This window comes from Chelmon rostratus, chromosome 3 (genome assembly GCF_017976325.1).
Source record: "Chelmon rostratus isolate fCheRos1 chromosome 3, fCheRos1.pri, whole genome shotgun sequence".
Classification (NCBI taxonomy): Eukaryota; Metazoa; Chordata; class Actinopteri; order Chaetodontiformes; family Chaetodontidae; genus Chelmon; species Chelmon rostratus.
This window is the reverse complement of record NC_055660.1, coordinates 23,224,718-23,244,772: the sequence shown is the minus strand read 5'-3', so window position 1 is coordinate 23,244,772 and position 20,055 is coordinate 23,224,718. Positions and strand designations below refer to the sequence as shown.

Sequence of the window (20,055 nt, the reverse complement as noted above, 5' to 3'; positions counted from 1 at the left end):
ATTAGTAAGGTCCTAGGTCCACCTGAGAGCAAAATTCACCCATGTGTCCTATTGAAACAGATGGTGTCTATGAGTAGCTTTCAGTCACCAGCTGGAAAATACAATAAGATTTTTGGCCATTTGGGGGCAGCGGAAACAATCTGTAAACACTGACACATTACCGCCTTTTCAGTTGGCATAGCGTATTTATTAGCAGTTGCCTCCGACCAATATTCACTCTTTTTCTAGCTCACTTTTTGGTTTCCACCAACTCCTGAGGGGAATTTCTGGCTCTTTAATTGCTAGATATATTCACCAGCTCGTCGCTAACTTTGTCCGTCTGCGGTTTGGTGCTGGGATGGTAGTGTACGATGGGTGTGTAGACCTTTCTGAGAGTGGCGAGAGGGAACCAAAACATTAAGTTGCTGGACATAAAGCCAAAACGACAAGCAGGAAGACGTTATAAAGCTCCGTGGTAGAGCTGAGTGAATGCACATTTTGGTTCACTGTGGGTTCATCGCTACAAGCGACCAATGTCACACACAAGTAGTGAAGTGATGCATTTTTAATGTTCAAATATTGATAATTGTGGCTTTAGGTTTGCTCAGTTAATTCAAGGTAGCGTCATCGTATCACCTTCTCCTGCAGCAGAGCGGGGTTAAATAAAATTGGATGTGCAACGCAGCTAATGCGATACCTCGCTTCATTCTGGGCTCTCTGGCTTTGCATGCCCTCAAAGTGAGCCCTGTCAGGACCATTTACAGTTGATCAGAAGTGCAAATGTACATGTCAGACTTTACCAGAGTTGAATCCTATGTGTTAGTTCAAAACATCGCATCACAAGGCAATGATTGTGAAGGATCAATTGTAGTTGACTGATGTTGAAATGTTGCTGTTATAAAGGCTGGTATGACTAAGAGCACTGTACAATTCTTATTCAAGCCACAGCGTGTGTGAGACTTTTAATGCCTTCTGTACACTCTTGATCTCTCTGCTTACATCGATGTGGACGCGGCCAACTCAGCTATCATTATATCTGGCATACAGTTAGGAGGCATTAGATTTCATAAAAGGGTGACATGACACACCTCTTGCTCTGATAGAAACTGGCACTTAGAGTCCGTCTGGGTCACGTCTCCACACACGCACACACACACAAAAAGCAGCCAGTGGATACTATTACGCGCCATCCTCACCGCTGCCCATCTTGTCATCATCCCCGATGAATATTCAGTTTCTCTCCCCCTCTCTGGCCTTCTCATCAAACGTCTTGTATTAATGTGCCACAGACGGTGTGCTGAGCCCCTCTCCGCCTCCTCCCTCCCCTGCTCTACAATGACTTGTGTCCTGGCCAATGCATCATGACTGGTAGGGGTGACTCAGCGCGGGCAGCAAGCCACTGGAGTGTGGGGTGACATGAATGGAGAGAGGTTATGTTAGGTGACGCACTGATGCAAATGCAACAGACGCAGGATGACGCTTTCCAAACATTTGCATCTAAGACACTCTAAATGAATTCACATACAGTAAGACAACAAACCTTAATTTAGGATTTAGCTGTTTTATTAAAGGTGTGGAAACTTCTCATAAGACAACAAATACTTTGCATTTTCTGGTTTCTAAAGCTTCCACTAGTCCACATTTTGATGAGGACTTCTTATTTGCTCTCAAACGTCCCTGAAGTACAATATGGGAGCTGCTTGCAGGCTGTGTAAGGCTCATGGATCGTGCTTTCAATGTGCCTGTAATGGAAGTGAGAGATGCATGTTGTGAAACAGCTGTTTGCAGAAACTCATGCTAGAACAAACAACAGCAACAAACCGTTTTCTCACGGAGTCATAAATAAGTTGAGAGATGGAAAACTATGACGCACGTCTGCGACAGGCCGCCGTGTGTTCTGAACTTGAGCAGTTGGGTTATCTGATCGGCCTGCCGACCCCGGCGTGCGTTCACGTCGTTTGCTTCGTTCCTCACGTTGCTCCGGACAGAGTGGATCACTCTAATTGGCTGCCTCTCATCGAGATGAAATGCCAGCAGGTGAGCCCAGTCCTGTGTCGCAGCTACCGTCAAAAGGCTGAATTTGGTGCAATATACTCAGTAAAACACACACATTCATCTTTTCATGTGTACACACACATACACACACTGCAGTTCAGATGTGTATCTACAAACTGATCAGAGGATCAGGAATCAGGAATCAGGAATCAGGAATCATTTATTGTCATCACACAAGTTTCCAAGTGCAACGAAATTCTGTTCAGTTACACCGTCCCATATGGTCTGTGTTCCAAATAAAAGATGCTGTGTCATACAGTTTGCATTGGCTGTGAAGTGAATGTAAATGTGAGCTCAGTCTCATGTGGAACTACTATATTTCACATGAGCTGTGTTCATCTGTGGTAAACAACGTGAACATGGCCCTTGAGTGTTAGCCATTGTCGCACCTTCAGCGCTGTTGAATGCAAACGAAATAGGTTCTTTATTTTTTCTTTGTTAAATAGACTAGTGTTCAAATTTTACTATCCAGTATACCAGTGAAAAAATATTCTACTTAAATTAGACTTTTTGAAGAATGTACTAAAGAACCTTTGTGCTATTTTTGTCGCCTTCAAGTATACTTAAGTGGACTCAAGTAGTCCTTGAGTACCACTTGAGTAAAACTTAAGTAAAACTTGAGTAAAACTTCAGTAAAATTTGAGTATACTAGAAGTGTAAATAGTTTAAGTGTGCCAAAATAAACCAGTGAAAATCATGAGCATTCAAAGCACACATGTAGTACAAATGTATTATATCACCAACGTGCTGGAAATATACTCAAATATACTTAAAATAAAGTGAAATTAAAGTAGACTTAAATTAAGCATGCTCATAGTGTATTACAAAGGACTTAAAAATAAGAATACTTTTCATAAGTACACTTCATTACTATTAAAAGTATTTGTTATTTAGTACACATAGGTACAGTTTATAATTTACAATAAAGCACACGTCTTATCAGTACTTTGAAATAACACTTTAAGTACTGCAGAATTAGAATGTTCATTTGAATACATTTAAGTAGAACTTAATGACATCTAGTTAGAAGTACACTTTTTAAACGTGTATTTCAAACATGCATACAAAAAGTAGTTCTTTTAATGACTTTTCTATACTTAAATTCTATTTCTAATACACTTAAGTATACTAATAATAAAATATACAGCAGAGGGGCATTGAACAGCTTTAGCCATCGTGTCCCTGTTTTGACATTTGCATTCAATCAAAAGTGTCCATGTACTGTGAAGGGAAGGCTCCTATCGTCGCAGCTTTAAGGCATTTCTAACTCATTTATTTGTTTTTTGCAGCTTTTTGCAGTTTTTTCCAGGTGGCTGGAAACACAACCACAATGGGATGTTTAAGTTGCTCTATGTCTCTCTTGGTAAAACGTAAACAGCAACAGCTTAAAAAGCCAATGGTGTACCAGGCTTGTGTTTCTGAGAGTGCATTTTAGAGTATTTGCCCCCTGTGGTCAAAAATATACCTTTTTCACAGCAGACATTTTCACGTCATAGCAGGAAAGACAGGTTTAATTACTGCCAATCACAAAGTCCCATCCCATTCAAGTGTCCCAGAATGAGTCCAGCTGGTAGGCCAGCGTGCACAGCACCACGGCCCTGGAAGTGGCACAGCTAAGTGGAATGAACTGAAGCCATCCTTAATGTTATCAGCCACAGCTGAATTTACTGCTACGACACGTCAAAACGCCTGCTCTGAAAAGGCCAGGTGCATTTTTTATAAGGACAAAAACTTTCTCTGCTTAATTCCTCATTCAGGAACTTTTGAACTGCGAACAGTGAGCTCCGACCCAGCCGACCTCATGGCACCACCCAGCTACCACTGAGTTTGTACTTAGTAATTTCCTGTGGTCATACTGCTGATAAATGAGGTGCTTATCATTAGCTGACAATGGAAGCTTTTCAGGAAATTGAACTTTTTTTTTTTCTAAATGAACACTGAAAGCACACAGACTGGCCACTATTTGGTCTTTTACAAAGCCCAACACCTGATCCTGCCTACCTGAAGGTTCGATCACAATGCCACCCTCAAACACTACTGACCAAACAAAGCGGTAGAAAGGCTTTTGCAGCCTCCATTGGAGTCGGGCCTGCTGTGGTTCATTAAGATATTTGCTGTCTGACACGTTTCACATTATCTAGTGGGCAGCACAGAGAGGCAGCGGTCCAAAGCTGTCAAGGCAGAGTGCAGAGGGACTTAGTGTTTCATACTTACACTTCCTCTCCACATTAGAGCGTAATATTCAGGCTGTGGCCCTTTATAGACATCTCTACTATTAGAGCATTTTAACCTCTCTGAACCATCAGCTTGTCATGCTGCACTCTAATATGCCCTTCAGCATTTGGTACCATGTGCAGCTCGGGAGAAGAGAGGGAATAATGAGAGAATTCGTCTGATGTTTATTGATTTTCTAGGGGTAGTCCACATCTTTTTTAACCAAGAACTAATATAGTATATAAGTTCTGTACTTCAGCACAGAATGAGATCTGCAGTCTTTTCTGAAAGTATTCTTGCATAAACTTAGACTGCCCCCTAGAGGCAAAACCAAAAAACAGTCGAGTCACTTTCCTTCCAGTCAAACTTTATTCATCTCAAAAAAAAAGAAAAAAACCCAAAAAAACAAAATTCTGACCAAATGACAATTACAACCCCCCCTCCCACCCCGACCAAACTAATCAACTCCCCCTAAATGTGGACTAATTGGAATATCTTTCAAGTAAGTAAATAATCAGTGGCCTTCTCATCTTTCATCAAAATCCAGCCACAACTGAGGGCAGATGAATTAAATACAGAAAAAATAATTGGGTCCCACAGTTTTCAGTGCATTACACAGCTGGGTGGTAAGACAATGAGCTTAAGAAATTACAAATCCGCCTTAGCTTTCCAATTTTTAACTCGAGGTCATGAGAGACCCATTGTAAATATTCTCATTCATTTTCATTTCTGTGGATGCAAGTCTTCTTGAATTGAATGTTGTCTTCCATCATTCAAAAAACAAGCACACTTCTGAACGTTTCCCCGAATACAAACTAGGTTACCATTCACATCTAATTACAAATATGTTAATAAATTAATCAACTATTAGTTATCCCCTATAGCCCCTACCCCAGTCCACCTCACCCAAAAACAACAGAATTCTCTTCATACGGTATTCAAACCCAAATTTCCAGCATCCTATCGACCACCACTTTCCTGAGCTAATGGAGAAACTGACATTAAGTCAATCTTGCATCACACTTAACAGCTTATAAAACACCATCAGAAGTGGAGTGCATTATAGTAACTCGTGGGTGTTTAGCTTTTAAGTGACGTGACGTAGCTGACAGCGGTACAAAGCATTTATTAGCTCGTCAGCGTCTTTGGCTGTCCCTCAGTCATAGTTAGCAGTCAGAGAATCAATCCCCTGTTTGTGATGGCATCAAACGAGTCAATTCAGTTCTGCTGAATTCAGCTTATATCAAATCTATGGGGTCAGATAAGGGTCAAAAAGATGCTTGAGAGCTTGAGAAATGAAGTTTTAAAAAAGTTTAAACCTCGGTGGTTGGTTGTGAGCACAAATGTCTATGGACATTGTCGAACATTTCTACAACCACAAACTTTTCCCCCACAGGTTTAAGATGGTGATCTATATCCACACACGTTCATTTTCACAAGATCCATGGCTCCCCACAGTCCCAAAAATTTTTAGGACTGATATCTAAAGCATTCAGATGCTTTCACAACACACGCAAAAGGCTTGAGTTGACCTAGATAAATTACAAAGGTATAAAAATGGCTCATATTCTATCACAAATATTGACAATTTTCTTAGACAGTGAGTGTTCTGGAAAAAAAACAGAAGAAAACAACCAGTAAAATGTCAGCTCTCAGTCCGGTGGAACTGAATGGCTGATGAGGTGGTGGTAATGCGCGTCGAGTGGTTCATGTTGGGCTTCACTTGGGGCCAAATCACATCTCAGTGAGCTAAATAGTTCACAGGCACCCATAAATAGCCACAGCGACTCCAAACGCTGAGAGCTTTATCCTGTGGCCCAACATCTACTCTATGAGTGAACCCACAGTGCTCTCTGAGGCTGTGGCCCCGGGTGCAAGTGTACTATTTAGTGTGCAAAGATGTGGTCTGAGGTGAGCCGTGGTTGAGTCCTCATGTGCGTCTGGCCTTCTGTCTCTTGGCCTGACGTTTGGCTTCGTCCAGAGCAGCCATGTCCCCGCTGGCTTGGGCCATGCTCCTCACTCCCTGGATGCGATTCACCACCTGTAAGAGGAGGGGGATTACCTGCAAAACAGGTGCGCAAACGGTATTAAACAAATGCAGTATGGATGAAGTTTCTTACTTGAAACATGAAGAAAAGCCCTGAAAAAACTGATTAACAGCAACACATGGATAAGTGCTGATTATAAAACATCAAAATGACAGGAAGTAGACAATCTTCTTGACATCATTCCAAATTTCAGGCTTGGGCATGATAATGCCAAATTCCAGTGAGGTTTATTCCAAGTAAACAGGCTCAGAAATAAAAAAAGACAGGCAAGAAAAGCTCTTTGAACTTGTGGAGCAGGTGGAGGTGGCTCTGTACCTTCTCATGGTTGTAAGCTGCTAACAGAAGCAGCAGAGTGAGAGGCAGAGCTATGTAGGAGCCCTGGGCAACGTCCTGGTCAGGCACTTTACGCTGTGGGCAAACACACACATAAACACACCACCAGGGATGAGACAAACAGAAATTATATTCCAGCACAGGAAACAGCCGTTGGAATATTCTGCAGGTTAAAGAAAGAGCATCTGCATCTTACGGTGGGGTTGAAGGTGAGCGTGACGTGCTTGTGGTAGCCGCCGGAGGTGAAGGTGACCTGAGGCAGAGTGAAGTCATACTGGGAGCGGGACAGCGTGGAGTACAGCATCAGCACATAGCTCTGCAGCAGAGAGAGAAAGGTGACGTTAGATCCGACAGCAGCATGTCCCCGGGTCACGCTGAAGTCTGAAGCCGTCTGTACTCTTAGTGAAATATACAAGCTAGCCAACACTGAAGAGACTCGAAACCGCTGAAGAATGCAGACTGGTGGATACCTCTCCATCTCTGTCCAGAGGAGGGAAGTGGAAGAAGAGGGACTGTCCCAGAGAGACGCTGTTGATGGGGTTGTCCAGATTGTCACTCTTGTAAAGCTTCACCTGGACAGAGAAATGGGACAAAAAAGTAGTAAAAGTTTTAACAAAACTACAGAGATGTATGTAAATTACAAAGTTGAGGAAAAAAAGGACTGCAATGCAGAGATAATATAAGTCAAGCAGTCCTACCGATAGTGTTGGGAGATGTTCAGGGGACGTGTGGACGTTTCCACTGAGGTCAAACTGATTGATTTGCCTGAAGGCGATGATGTTGACCCCGTCAATGTCGTTGCTGCCCACCTGAGAGGGAAGGCAGAGCTTAACGTACAGATACAACCTTGGACTCTTGAAGAAAACGGCGAATGTGAACAGTGGATAAAGCTTTGTACAAGTCACACGGTGTGATAATAACAGAGAATTAAGTGGAATTAAGGCATTTCCTGCCTTGCCAGAGAGATTAGGGGGTCTGCACTTTTCAGACAAGCTAAAATTATGAACAGAGAGGTTTAAACTTGCAATGGGATTATCGCTGCTTTTGTTCTGCTTATAGAAAGGACTCATGTGATAAGGCCGCTGATAAGTCGTAATCACAGGGTTCCCACAGTTACTTGAACAATTGAATTACAAAAGTTTTCCATACCCTCTTGTATCTGGCTTTCAGTGCTGAGCATGAAACAACCTTTAAAAATGCTCTATGACATTGAAAATGTGTTAATGTTTGGACTGGAGGATCAAGAATGGCATTTCAAAGTCCAACTCTTGACTTCAGAAACAGCCACTGAGAGAGCAATCTGTCTCATAACAAGGTCCATTTAGCAGCTGCTCTGGAGCTTTCGATCATAGCCCATGGTATTCATCAACAGATGGAGATGGCTGCATTTAATGCTGTGTTGTCAGGCAAGAAAGTTGAACAGGGCTCAGCCCTGCAGCCCCCAGCTGTTTTTAGTCTGATTAATCTCAGCTGAAAAGCAGTGAGTTTACCAGAGCTCTGCAGCCCGCTCCTCATCTCCGCTCGAGGCTAGCAGCTCGAGGCTACAATAGCAGCTACTAGCATACCAAAGCCAAATCTATGACTGACTTGTCGGCGGCTGAGTTGGATTTAGGATTTTTACAAGTAAGAGGGATGCATCGAATAAAAAAGACATCAAACCTGCTCTCTAGCTAGTCAGCAATAAACATTACTATTAGATCTGCATGCTGCAACATTAGTTAGATTAGTGTAAAACTGGCCAGGACTGTGTGGAGTCTGACAACTGACATTTTGTGGCATTTACTGAAATTATTCCTATAAAATGTAAATTCTTAGAAAACTTGATAAATTCATGTATCTTTTTGATTTTTTTTAACATTTTTTTGCTGTACACATCATTCAGATGTGAAGCCTTGGGGACCTTTAATACGTTTGCTTCTTACCTCTATAGCTCTGTGTTGTGGTAAGGCCCTCTCAATGTGGTCATTGCCTTCAGCTCGCAGCTGAATGAGATATTTGCAACCCGGCTGCAAGGAAACATTACATCCATTAAGCCATATGAGGTGCACAGTAGAAAGGCTTAGAAAATACAGTTTGAGTACAGCATCTCAGAGATTAAGCATGCTTGCCGCGTACAATCACATATAGTCCATTAGCTTAAACACTGCTTACACAACGTCTTTTGAAAAGGTCAAGTCTGATTTTAACATGCTCCCAGCGTGCTCACCAGCAGACCCCTGAGTCTGAAGCGACCATCCTCATCAGTGACAGTGTCCTCGCTGTAGAGGCTGCACTCTCCCTGTCCCACCGCCTCCACGGCCACGTCCCTCTCTGCATCCCCGCTCAGAGACTGCACCGCTCCGTAGCAGCTGAGGACGACAGTGACGACACCGTGACACTGATCAGACTTCTAGCTCCTTGAGTGACACGCTGCAGATGTTGAAACAGGAAGTTCTACTAAGCTAAAGTGTACAAGGAACATTTGTATACCTGTAAGCAGTCTTGACACCAGTTATATCGATGCTGAGGTTTTGCCCCTCCTCCACTGTGATCATCTGAGACGCCGGCTCAAAGCGGAACTCCTTCATCATGGGCTTGAAGTAGTACTGACCAGGACTCTGAGGAGAGGAAAGCAGTGATTATATCAAATGGAAAGCAGAAAAATATACACATTAGCTCGAGCACAACGCAGGTCAAAGCATGAATACAATCATCTTTACAGCAGACTGATACCTTACACCACAGGAAGGACGTTACAACAGTGAAGGCAAATGACAAATACCAGGTTATTAAAGGTGAGCAGGCCTGTGTCCTGGGTCAGCAGGTTGGAGCGAAACTGTCCTCCACTCAGAGACAGGAGGACACCCGACAGGGGGTGACCATCCTCTGATTTGATCTGAAGCACAGAGGGAAAGAGAGGCAGAGCAGAGGGAAGCTGTTTATATTACACTACATGACGGTGTCAAGATTTAATTGAAAACAGTGTTATAGCTGTGGATGAGATTAAAGTCCTTCAGTCATGTGGACTAAATGTCCACTGTGATGAGGCCAAACTAGCACAGAGAAACCTTGAAATCATTCAGCTATAGTTTAGATTGTGAAATTGTGGGTATAACGAGGCTGACGTGTGAGTTTCGTGTCTCTACTGTTGTATTTCAGAGAGGATTTACAAAAGGTAAAAACTCTGCATTGATGCTGTGCTAAGGATTTTAAAAGGAGTTTATCACAGTCTGAAAAGGGAAACTAACACTGAGCATTTGTGGCAGGATCTCAGAGTTGCTGCAGATTAACTGCAGACGTTTTTAACCGAGGCGACACACACAGCAAAGCAGAAAACTGATTCAACTATCATCATGACGGTGAAAACACACAGTCGAGCTAACAACACTTCTTCATGTCATTTCAGATTCCATTCAAACTACCTAATCAGTGGAAGCAGCAAATGTGCACAAAGAGCTATAATTTTAAGACACTCAGTGTCAGCTTGATAGCAATATATAATAATAATAGCAAACGGCAAAATGGCTGGTGATTACTGAGATGTAACTGGTATGTATGCAAGTCAGGCTGGTCACACGTACTTTGAAGGTGACACCAGCCAGAGCGAACGCCTTGAAATCTCCCTGGGTTCCCTCCACTGGACTCAGGACGAAACCTTCTTTACTGGCGCTGATGTCGTACTGCCGGTCGCTGTGGAGTGGACCCACACTGACAGAGAGAGGGCAGCAAACAGCGGTCTGACTGCATGTCTCCACGATGCATATTGTAAACGATGTACCATGTGATTACAACACTAGCCAGCATATACAACAAAATGACAAGCATATGATAATGACATACAGTCGTACAGAATTCTGTCCAATTTGAATCAAAAATAATTATGGATTATTAAACCTTTAAGAGTGAATAGATAATACTCCTCAAGAAGGGCAGTACTACACATTAACTGGATAATGTTGCAAATTTGACATCTTCACTTTTGATACTGACATTTCAAAGTTGATGAATAATGATTTCTACAGTGTTCCTGCCTGTGAAGAACTATTTTTTGTTCAGGGCTCAAGGCAACTGCTGACAAACCTCATAATACCCATATACAGGAAAGTATAATGTTGCTATGGATTAAGTGAGTTATCCTGGGGCAAAAACTTCTTTTAAGCCGAAATCTGTATACATTTTAGGACCAATAAAAATTGCAGAATTGGCTATTAGCAGTTCCTGTTGGCGACTGACCCATGTCTGTATGAACAGCTATCACGGGATTACTTTGATGCTGAAGAAAACTTTAAAATGTGATTATTCTCAGGCAAGCTCAGGAGTTAGACGAGCATATTTTTTCCTCTATTTCTAAGTGGATTTAGGGATGTTTATTTGCGAGTCACACATGTCTGTGGGTTCAAATATGAGTTCTGACTGCTAGCGTGGCCACCTGTTTGACCTCTGGAGAAGACCAGCCAAACAAGCGCTTGCAAACAGGGCAGGTCAAACTTTTCAATTTGGTTTCCGTGCCACGAGCAGCACAGATGCAGCGCTTCATGAACTCTCAGCCCTTTTGACAGTGTTTACCCTGAAGTCCTTTTAAACAGACTGCACAAACTGGTTGGTCTCTCACGCACAGATTGTGATTTAACAGTCTGTTTGGCTGACCTGCACTAACAGGGTTTTTTTCTTTAACTCTCTGGGCTGGAACAGCAGAGTTTAACTAGGACCCACACATCGCTGCTGTTTGACACTTGTTTTGGGGTTCAAATGTATTTATGGACAGGCCTTTGGTATATTAATGACTGGTAAAGATCTTGACTCTTTTTCCTTTCAGCATGACAAAAAACTCTGATTTAAAGTTATTAAGGCTGTTTTCAGATCCTTGTGTCTCAGGCTCTGTAACATCCTCCCTCTAGTTTTCATGCACTTTATTTTTATCTCTCAATGGAAGTCTGGGTTTCTCATACTTGTATGCGCCCATCTCATTAGTGGCCACAGTAATGAGGGGTGTAGCAGTTCCTCTCTCCGTGATGGAGATCTCCACACCCTGTAGCTCTGGTGACACCTTGCCCTCCAGGAAGAGACCTGCACGCCCCGCGATGTCCACCAGTCGACCCGGACACGACTCTGTCGAGACAGTGTAATTGCTTTAGCTTGTTGGTGTTGCATGCTACAGAATTTAGAGGGTGTTATTTTTGTCTTCTTCCTCCGAGTGACCGGTGAAGTTGGGGCTATGATATTATGAGCATTGAGCATAGACCTCTGCAAGAAATGAAAGACTTAAGAAGTAGCTATAACAAAGCTGCAAACAGACGAAGAAGGGTTGTTGTATGTGTGAAGGAACTTACCTCCAGTGATAGTGGCCTCTACCTCAGGAGGGTAGAACAGCAGTTCCTTGGAAGACGGTGTCACTGTGATCTTCTCTCCAGCCCTGTACAGTCACAATATAGACTGATTCAACACCCTTCACAGACTGCGCGGCTTTGTGGTTATTATTAGTGGATGTCGACCAGACACTGACAATACAGCTACAAAGTGATAGGATTTACTTGGGATCCTGTTCATTTTCTCTGCAGACAACTTCAGGTGACTCACAGTTGGACTCTTCTGGTTAAATCCTCAGTACAAAAGATGAGCCACTGCATCAGAAAATATCTAGGTCTTTGATGAAAAGTCAAAAGCTATGAAGTTTACTTCAACTCCACAGTATGCCCCTCATTCGGAAACATCTAATCATGGAGCTTAACATTCTGCTACGTGTGCAGCTAGACTACACTTCTCAGAAAACTGATCAATTGATTGATCCACCATGGCAAAGTGATGGAACCCCGACACACAAGCTGAAACGATAAAAAGTGATGGCTATAACATTAACCTGTAGGATCCTTATATCACCTGTGAGATTCCTGTATTTAGGAACATTGTGGATATAATGACAAGAAAATTTTGTGGGTAAAACTGCCTCCAAATCAAACAGCTCATCCCACTTTGCAAGGCTGCAAGACACTGAGCACTTAGTATGTGCGAGGGGCCCATTGTCTTTACATGATTGCAGACTCTACTTTTTTATATTGCAGAGCAAAGAGTATGAACTGAAAAATAAAGTGAACAAGCAGTGGCACCGACCTGGCCCAGTAGGAGAACTCATAGTGGAAGGGGCCCGTCAGTTCATCCGCCTTCTCTTGGATGGGAGGGCTATCATCCCGGGCTCCTCCTTCCTCCTCAGCAGCACGGCGCTCTCGCTCCTGACGGCGCAGCTGAATCTCCTGCAGCTGCTGCTCCTGCCTCTGCTCCTCCAGGCTCCGCAGGGGACCCAGCACCAGCGCCGGCTCGCTCTCGATAGATGATCTGCCCGAGGGGAGGGGAGGGGGAAAAAAAACAAAACATTTAAGCTGTGCATTTGCAGAGGGATGCACAGCAGCTAATGTTAGCACACAGGGTCTCTGAAAAATGCGCACAACCACGGTGAGTCTTCATTACTTGATGGTAACTGTGACGTCCAGGATCTTGTCGGTGGTGATGAGCCCGGTCATGTGATGCCGCACCGCAGTTAGGGTCAGGATGCTGGGGGCCGAGCTGTTGGACACAGGTCAACAACGGTCACTTGGTTGAACTCTATAGAGGCAGAACATTCTTTTAACCCAGAAACAAATGGACGCAGCTTCTCATTACTTACGTGTCATAGGTATAGAAGTCCTGCTCAAACTGGTGGCAGGAGCGAGGGGTGACTTTGTAAACACCTGGACAAGGCGTTGTTGGTTGATTAATTACTTTGCTCCAGTTTTATATTTAGGCAAGTCTGACACAAACCTTTTGGCTCAAAACACTGCACTCTAACTATGCACAAGGGAACAGCTGATGTTTTTTTTCTAGATATGCTAATTCATACTATGTTTGGCTAATGAGAGGTCAGCGGAATGAACCTCACCAGGCTTGGAGAGGCAGAAGCGGTTGACTCCCTTTGAGAGGTTGTACACGCCGACATTCTCCGGTTTGCTGCCATCTTGGAAGAACTCCTGTGCAAAAAAAACAAACAAAAAAAACAAAACACGCTAGTAAGAATTGGAATAATAATTGTGGACGAGCCACCATCTGTTACAGCACACACCAGGCGCGGCCACTGTTACTGAAACACTGACCAAAGTAATGGCATGGGAGAGGGAGCAGCGCAGGATGTAGCCAATCTGTCTGAACTCCACCCCCAGGACGTCGGAGTCCAGAACCTCCACTTCCACGGACTTGTGCTTCCAGCACCACTCCTCGTGAGAAATGCTCACTGACGTGCAAAGATGGAGAAGAGCAATTAATGAACAAATAGACTAAAAGCAACAGAGATGTGAGTGTTTGCATTGAAAAGGCTTGAATGTGTCACGCCAGGCAAGGTCGAGGCTCTCGCACGGATGATCTTCTAATTATCTCAACTTCAAACAAATGCCTAAGAAAGTAAACTTCTCGCACTGCTCGGGCCTGGAAACACTACAAGCTGAGTAAACACGGCTCGAAGACACTGTGTGTGCAGATAGCTTGCAGGCACACTAAACAGATTGTGTGTATTGAACAGTGAGCGAGATGGATGGAGCACCAGAAGGTACAGAAACACTGGCTGAATAATGTGCACTTCCTGAAAGCTGCTACTAAATACCAATTATGATCCAAAGCTGGTAATTACTAATTGATTTCCCCACAATCGTTAGACAATAATTAGTGTGGTCTCTGAAAAGAAATGTACATGACATGGAGGAGTCAGTTTATATATGATGGGTGGCTTGGGGTTGCCCGGTCAAAACTTGCTGCTGACTCTGCATTTGTTATCCTCTTAAAACAACTGCAACTAATGACAACCACTGAGTTCCAATTTGTAACATCTCTAACTGCACCAAAATGAATGAAATGTTTATCATTATTACTATAATTATGAATATAAGCTGTAGGCGGTGAGTCCTGACCTTTGTATTTTCCAGGTAAAACACTGTCAAAGGAGAAGCTGAGGGTGTCACTGCTGCCAGACAGAGCCACCGCCCTCCTCTCCCCCTGCCGACTCACTGGCTGCAGGGTTACTGACAGGTCATCGCAGGACGCTGGAGGTCGACCAGAGGTCACAAGGTCAGTTTATGTGGAAATATACGCAAAGATGTAATGTTTGCCTCTAAGACAAAGAAATATTCTGGAAACACATGAAGTGTATGTTACCTAGACAGTACACTTTTCCAGAGACAGAAGCCATGAATTGGGTGAAAAGTAGGTCTGTTAGGGGCCGGTCCACAAGGGAGACCTCCAGGGCCTGAGGCTGCAGAGCCAGGCCTGCTTTCACCTCTGCCTCTGGAAGAGACACCTGGACACGTGGAAATACAAGCAAAGCAATCTTGTAGAAAGCCAAGTTTTAAATATACAAATATATAAGCATCAAAATCAATTATATCTATGGCAATACATTTCAAAGCCTACTGGTATAATATAAACTTATTTTCTGAATACTCATGAGGAAGATTTTAAGCTATTATCTCATACATTACAGTTTCAATAGACAAATATTGGAAATCTGAGAACAGTTGAATGGAAGCTTCTTGAGCATTTACTTAGTGAGCGAAACTGTGGGCAAACTAATAAAATTCTTTTTCTAGATGTTCTAGTCAAACGTGTGAATCTGAAAACCTACCTGCACATTGTAGTCTCCAGGTTTGGCCTGAAAGCAGAAGGCCCCCTGTGGATCCGAGTCGATGGTCTTGCTGGAGGCCTTATCTTGGTCCTGGTGTGTCAGAGTGACCTTGTAGCGGCCCTGCTGCTTCATGCCCTCAGGCAGGCGACTGATGGAGATCTGGCCACACACACTGAACCTGTGTGGGACCGACATCAGACCTTAGATCAAGCTCGTCAGCAGTGTGGTAATATGAAAAGCCAAGCAGAGAGCGCTGACGCTGAATTTTTCCCATTAATTTCGAAACATGTTTAATTTGAAAATATATGCAACTCTGAGTGGACACGCCAGACGAACCCTGCTGTGATGATGTCAGGGAGCTGGGGCGTGTTGGGGGCGATCTTCACTGTGATTGGCTCAAAGAACATGAGCTCCTTGTTGACGCGGATAGTGTAGGTACCAGCCGTCATGTTCTCCAACCGGAAAGAACCGTCCTCCTTGCTGATGACTGTGAGGGCAGAACAGCAAAGCAGGCGAGCGTGAAAATGTGTAAAGGATGGAGAACCACTGAACGTGCAAATTGAGCATTTGCACATTTGTTTAGTTGTTATTTGATTGTTGGCGCTGCAACCAAAGCGAGGAGTCTTCTGCTCTGGTTACCTTTGATCTGGTTGTTGAGGGACACTGAGGCATCAGGGACGCCCTCCCCACCAACACTGTTGAGAACTCGGCCCGTCACAGAGAAGCCCATGACACGGAAGATGGGCTGCATGCGAAGCAACAGAAACAGCGTTCCATGTCAAAATGTGCTGCCATGCATAAAATGTATTCATATTTGCAAGATAAAGACAACATGTTCAAACTAATACTGAAAAACTAATTTAACACTTTACCTCTAGTTTCAAACTGTTGTGTTCCACCTTGAAATTCATCCGAGATGGAGCGACGTCAAATGTGATCCTCTCTCCCCTGTAGAAAGGCACCTGAAGAGAAGGACATCACGAAAGCAGAATTAGAGGCAGAAATAATATTTATTTTTTCAATGCATTGTACAGGTTAAAGTCACAATGTCACAAAATCACACCCCATTTTTTAATACTTTTTATGGTTGGCATTTTTCTGCAATACCCACTCAATCTATTTATATAAGTAATTCTATCCCTATATAGTAGTTTTTAGCGCTGGAATCAAATTGCCTTCTTAAGTCTGGGATGGTAAAGGGGACAGGTATGAGAAACATTCTGCAGTTTTGGTTATAGCATGATGTAATACAGTCCAACACACTTATGAGGTATATAATAATAATTTTTAATTGTAATCTTATGTTCTGTTTGTAAGGTTATCTTGTATCATCTGTCCAGGGATTACATAAAAAATAAGGCTCTCTGCTATTAAATAAGCCAATCAATAAATATTCAAGTGAGTTGTTGTGCATCCATCTGTGATACACTCAGAGAAACAATTGCCTCCCTAAGCACAAGGGATTCACAGGAAATGAGGCATGCATGTAATTCAGTGTAATTTTATGTCACTGATACCAGCTTCACTGTTTAATGCTCACTTTCTTCATACCGTATAAGAGCGGTATTAATTTACTGCTTCATACCGCTTCATAATAAAGGCACTCAACTGCCAAGACTTGGGGCAGCATTTATTGTGAAGTCACAGGAAAAACACTGTATATGTCACAGAGTGAACTGCAAACAGATACACCAGCTATTTTCTGTGCTTCTGACATGCTAGTTGCTCAAGGAAAGTATGGTATTAAAGTGCAGTTGCTGTCACCATGGTAACCACAGGTGTCTCCAAATCAACTTGGACAGAAATCTAGCGGTTGTAAGGACTACAACTGTAAGTGAGATCAGAAATGGGGACAGCCTTCTTTTGGCTTTTACAGAAAGCTTACCACAGTGTACTCGCCGCTGGCCAGCGAGGGGAAGACAAAGGTCCCATCTTCCCTGGACAGAGCGCTGCACATGTAGACCAGGGAGCTGTCCCCAGAATCTGCCCCCTCCACTGGGGATGTGTTGCAGCCTCCAACATCCTGAAAACGCACCGAGAATTGTGGAGCGATGTAACTTCAGTTTAGTCACAATTCATCCAAAAGTCCATGATATGCCACAAATAAAGCAGTAATATTGCTAGAGCGAAAGCTACAGAATAACATATAGGCTTTCAACAAATACTGCAGGATGGATCAGACAAGCCCAATGAAAGCATGATCTAATTCAACTCCTCACCGGTTCTGGAAATGTAAAATAATGTTGGTTTACCTCTCGCTTGACTGTGGCTGAGTACAGCAGGAAGGTGACCTCTTTCATGGGTTCTCCATCACTGCGGACCTCCCCCGAGACATCGTAGCCTCCAACTACCAGATGGTCAGCGGCCGGGGCATTGGCATTGGAGACGTGCACTGAGGTGGTGCTCTATAGGAAGACGGCAAAGGTCAACACGAAAGATACGCTGAGGGTCGGAATAATAGCCCCGTCAGGAGCAGCGTGGCCACTGCTGGAGATCGTTAGTTATAGACCTGCTAACCTGACAGGGAACCTTATCAGCTGAGCAAGTAGGTGAATCATTTTCCACACTCAAAAAAACCTCTGAGATGATGCGTTCTTAATGACACTACTCAGATGGAGAAGTGCCACACTGTCTCAACTGTGTTAATACCTGAGTACGGAAAGAAAATGATGTCAAACACAGGTCTGATCTGACTGCGGCTTGAAATCATTAGTTACAGACCTGCTGATCTGTCCCAGTTCTGCTCCAAATGCCTCAATCCATCTTTTTACATCATCAATATGGGGTGCTCTATTTCTATTCTGAGCCAAATGGGCCTCTACTAATGTCCATTTTTCATGTTTTAACAGTGTCTGTATGGTGATTCAGAGTATACATGTTTGATCTCATGTCTCTCTCTTCCAAATGAAATTATGATCTAAATGAGATTTTATGAATAAACTAGAAAATTCCCTCTGGGAAATTTTGAAAGGGACACGGGGTGTGTTGGAGCCGACAAAATTATCTACGTTTTAAAGTTTGAATGAAGTCTCTAGGACAAAGTATGGCCGAGCAGCGGACAATTGAAAAAGGCTGAAATTTGAGGAAATTTCCCCATTCATTTCTTATGGGAAATTTATCGCAGTTGTTTGCGTCTTACGTCGGCCTTCGATGGTCATAGCTCGAAAACCGTAAGAGATATCAAAATGTGCCGAGGGTCATTTTGAGCCGACAAAATTATCTACGTTTTAAAGTTTGAATGAAGTCTCTAGGAGAAACTATGGCGAAGCAGCGGACAATTGAAAAAGGCTGCAATTTGAGAAAACTGCAGATATCAGAGGTAGTCAGTCCCTGATTAATGAATTGCTCTCAGCTGTGTTTCTGTGGCTTTCTCCTTGTCTGTCTCTGTTGATCACCTCAGCTGTCTGTGTCTGCTTCTCTCCTCTGCTTCATGTCTCTGTTAACATGAATTAATGAACTGAATCAATAAACATGAATGGAGCTAATGCTAACGGAGCTAACAGAGCTAACACTAACTGAGCTAACAGCTAAAGGTGCGAATATAGCTAACGGCGCTAGCGCTAACAGAGCTAACTGTGCTAACAGAGCTAATAGAGCTAACGGCGTTAACAAGGGGGCGGGGGGATGGGATTTTTCATTATGCATTTGTCTGTGTGTGTGTGTGTTTGTGTATCTGTCATTGTGTGTGACTGCGTATGTGTGTGTCTTCGTCTGTTTGTGTGTGTGTGTCTGCTTGAACTACACAAGCAGCCCAACCAGCTCCTACATGGAGATGTGTCTGGTATATGTGTGTCTGAATGTGTGTGTGTGCGTGTGTGCGTGTGTAACTTCTGCCCCACCTGCTGATAATTACCTCTGCACCTCTCCCACTGTTTACCTGTTCCTGTTCAGTTTTGACGTGCTTGTTTTTAATCACTTTTTAGCTGTTGGTTAGCCCTTTTTGTGTGTGCGTTTGTGTGACTACTGTCTCAACCTCTTTGGCAAAGAGCTTTCTGAAGCTGAGTTTAACTGCTTGTTGGACGGAGATTGTTTTCAAACAATGCCCTTGTTTTGACTGAGCTCGTTAAGATAATCACTCTCAGGCTGGTTGTCCTGCAGATGTGTGTGCGTGGGTTATTGACCGGTGTGTGTGTAAATGACAGTTGCACCTGTTAAACTCTTCCCTTGAAAAGCGGCTTTTTCGCTGTCGGTTTCTTCCGAACAACTTGCGATTGTGTCAAAACCGTAGCTGCTATCAAAAAACCGAATACACTGTGAGATGCGGACAAGTCTGGGCCAGATGTACGTGTGTTTTATGTCCAGATATTCTTTAGAAAAATGACAAAATGGTCGACTTAAAAAGACTCTGCGACTCAGAGAACAGGAGTTTGTATTGTATGCAGTGAGATTTGGGTTCGGCGAACCTCCTGAACTAAATCCTCTGGTGAGAGAACCGTGCCTCGTATCAGAGTGTACTATAGATCATCGGACTCCCGAGAACTTCCTGAGTCCGACCATCTCCTCGTTTTATTCCTGACACAACAACTTTTCGTTTTATGGCGATCTAAAGACAGGAGGCATTTCTGCTTTGCTCACAAAACAGCTCTGAATTTTAACATGGGACTTAATGGGAGAACAGGAGGGCGCTGGCTGCACAAAACGTCTCACTATTTAAATTCAGTAAGTCTCTCGGCTTTTTCGAGGACATCACACGAAAGAGGACAAGTTTGTCTACAAACTGATCCCAAAATTATGCGTGTAGAGTGTAATTTGTGGCCGTAGCGACGAGAAAAAGAGAAGATTTTCAGATCGTTTTTAGACTCTGTGCCA

At 43.4% G+C, this 20,055-nt stretch overlaps 1 protein-coding gene across 1 annotated transcript in view; it reads right to left on the bottom strand.

Moving 5' to 3' along the window:
- Window positions 1–4,702: 4,702 nt before the first annotated feature.
- Window positions 4,703–20,055, bottom strand: part of nomo (nodal modulator) — a 39,707-nt gene continuing 24,354 nt past the window's right edge. Inside the window, 25 exon segments of the mRNA XM_041933166.1 lie at window positions 4,703–6,310; window positions 6,612–6,704; window positions 6,826–6,945; window positions 7,100–7,201; window positions 7,328–7,438; window positions 8,552–8,635; window positions 8,836–8,977; window positions 9,099–9,226; window positions 9,391–9,504; window positions 10,190–10,316; window positions 11,558–11,717; window positions 11,939–12,021; window positions 12,717–12,938; window positions 13,071–13,166; window positions 13,267–13,330; window positions 13,519–13,606; window positions 13,730–13,866; window positions 14,537–14,668; window positions 14,781–14,922; window positions 15,247–15,424; window positions 15,583–15,733; window positions 15,886–15,991; window positions 16,119–16,208; window positions 17,132–17,269; window positions 17,499–17,651. Coding sequence (XP_041789100.1) covers window positions 6,179–6,310; window positions 6,612–6,704; window positions 6,826–6,945; window positions 7,100–7,201; window positions 7,328–7,438; window positions 8,552–8,635; window positions 8,836–8,977; window positions 9,099–9,226; window positions 9,391–9,504; window positions 10,190–10,316; window positions 11,558–11,717; window positions 11,939–12,021; window positions 12,717–12,938; window positions 13,071–13,166; window positions 13,267–13,330; window positions 13,519–13,606; window positions 13,730–13,866; window positions 14,537–14,668; window positions 14,781–14,922; window positions 15,247–15,424; window positions 15,583–15,733; window positions 15,886–15,991; window positions 16,119–16,208; window positions 17,132–17,269; window positions 17,499–17,651 — 3,093 coding nt within the window. The 3' untranslated portion in view covers window positions 4,703–6,178.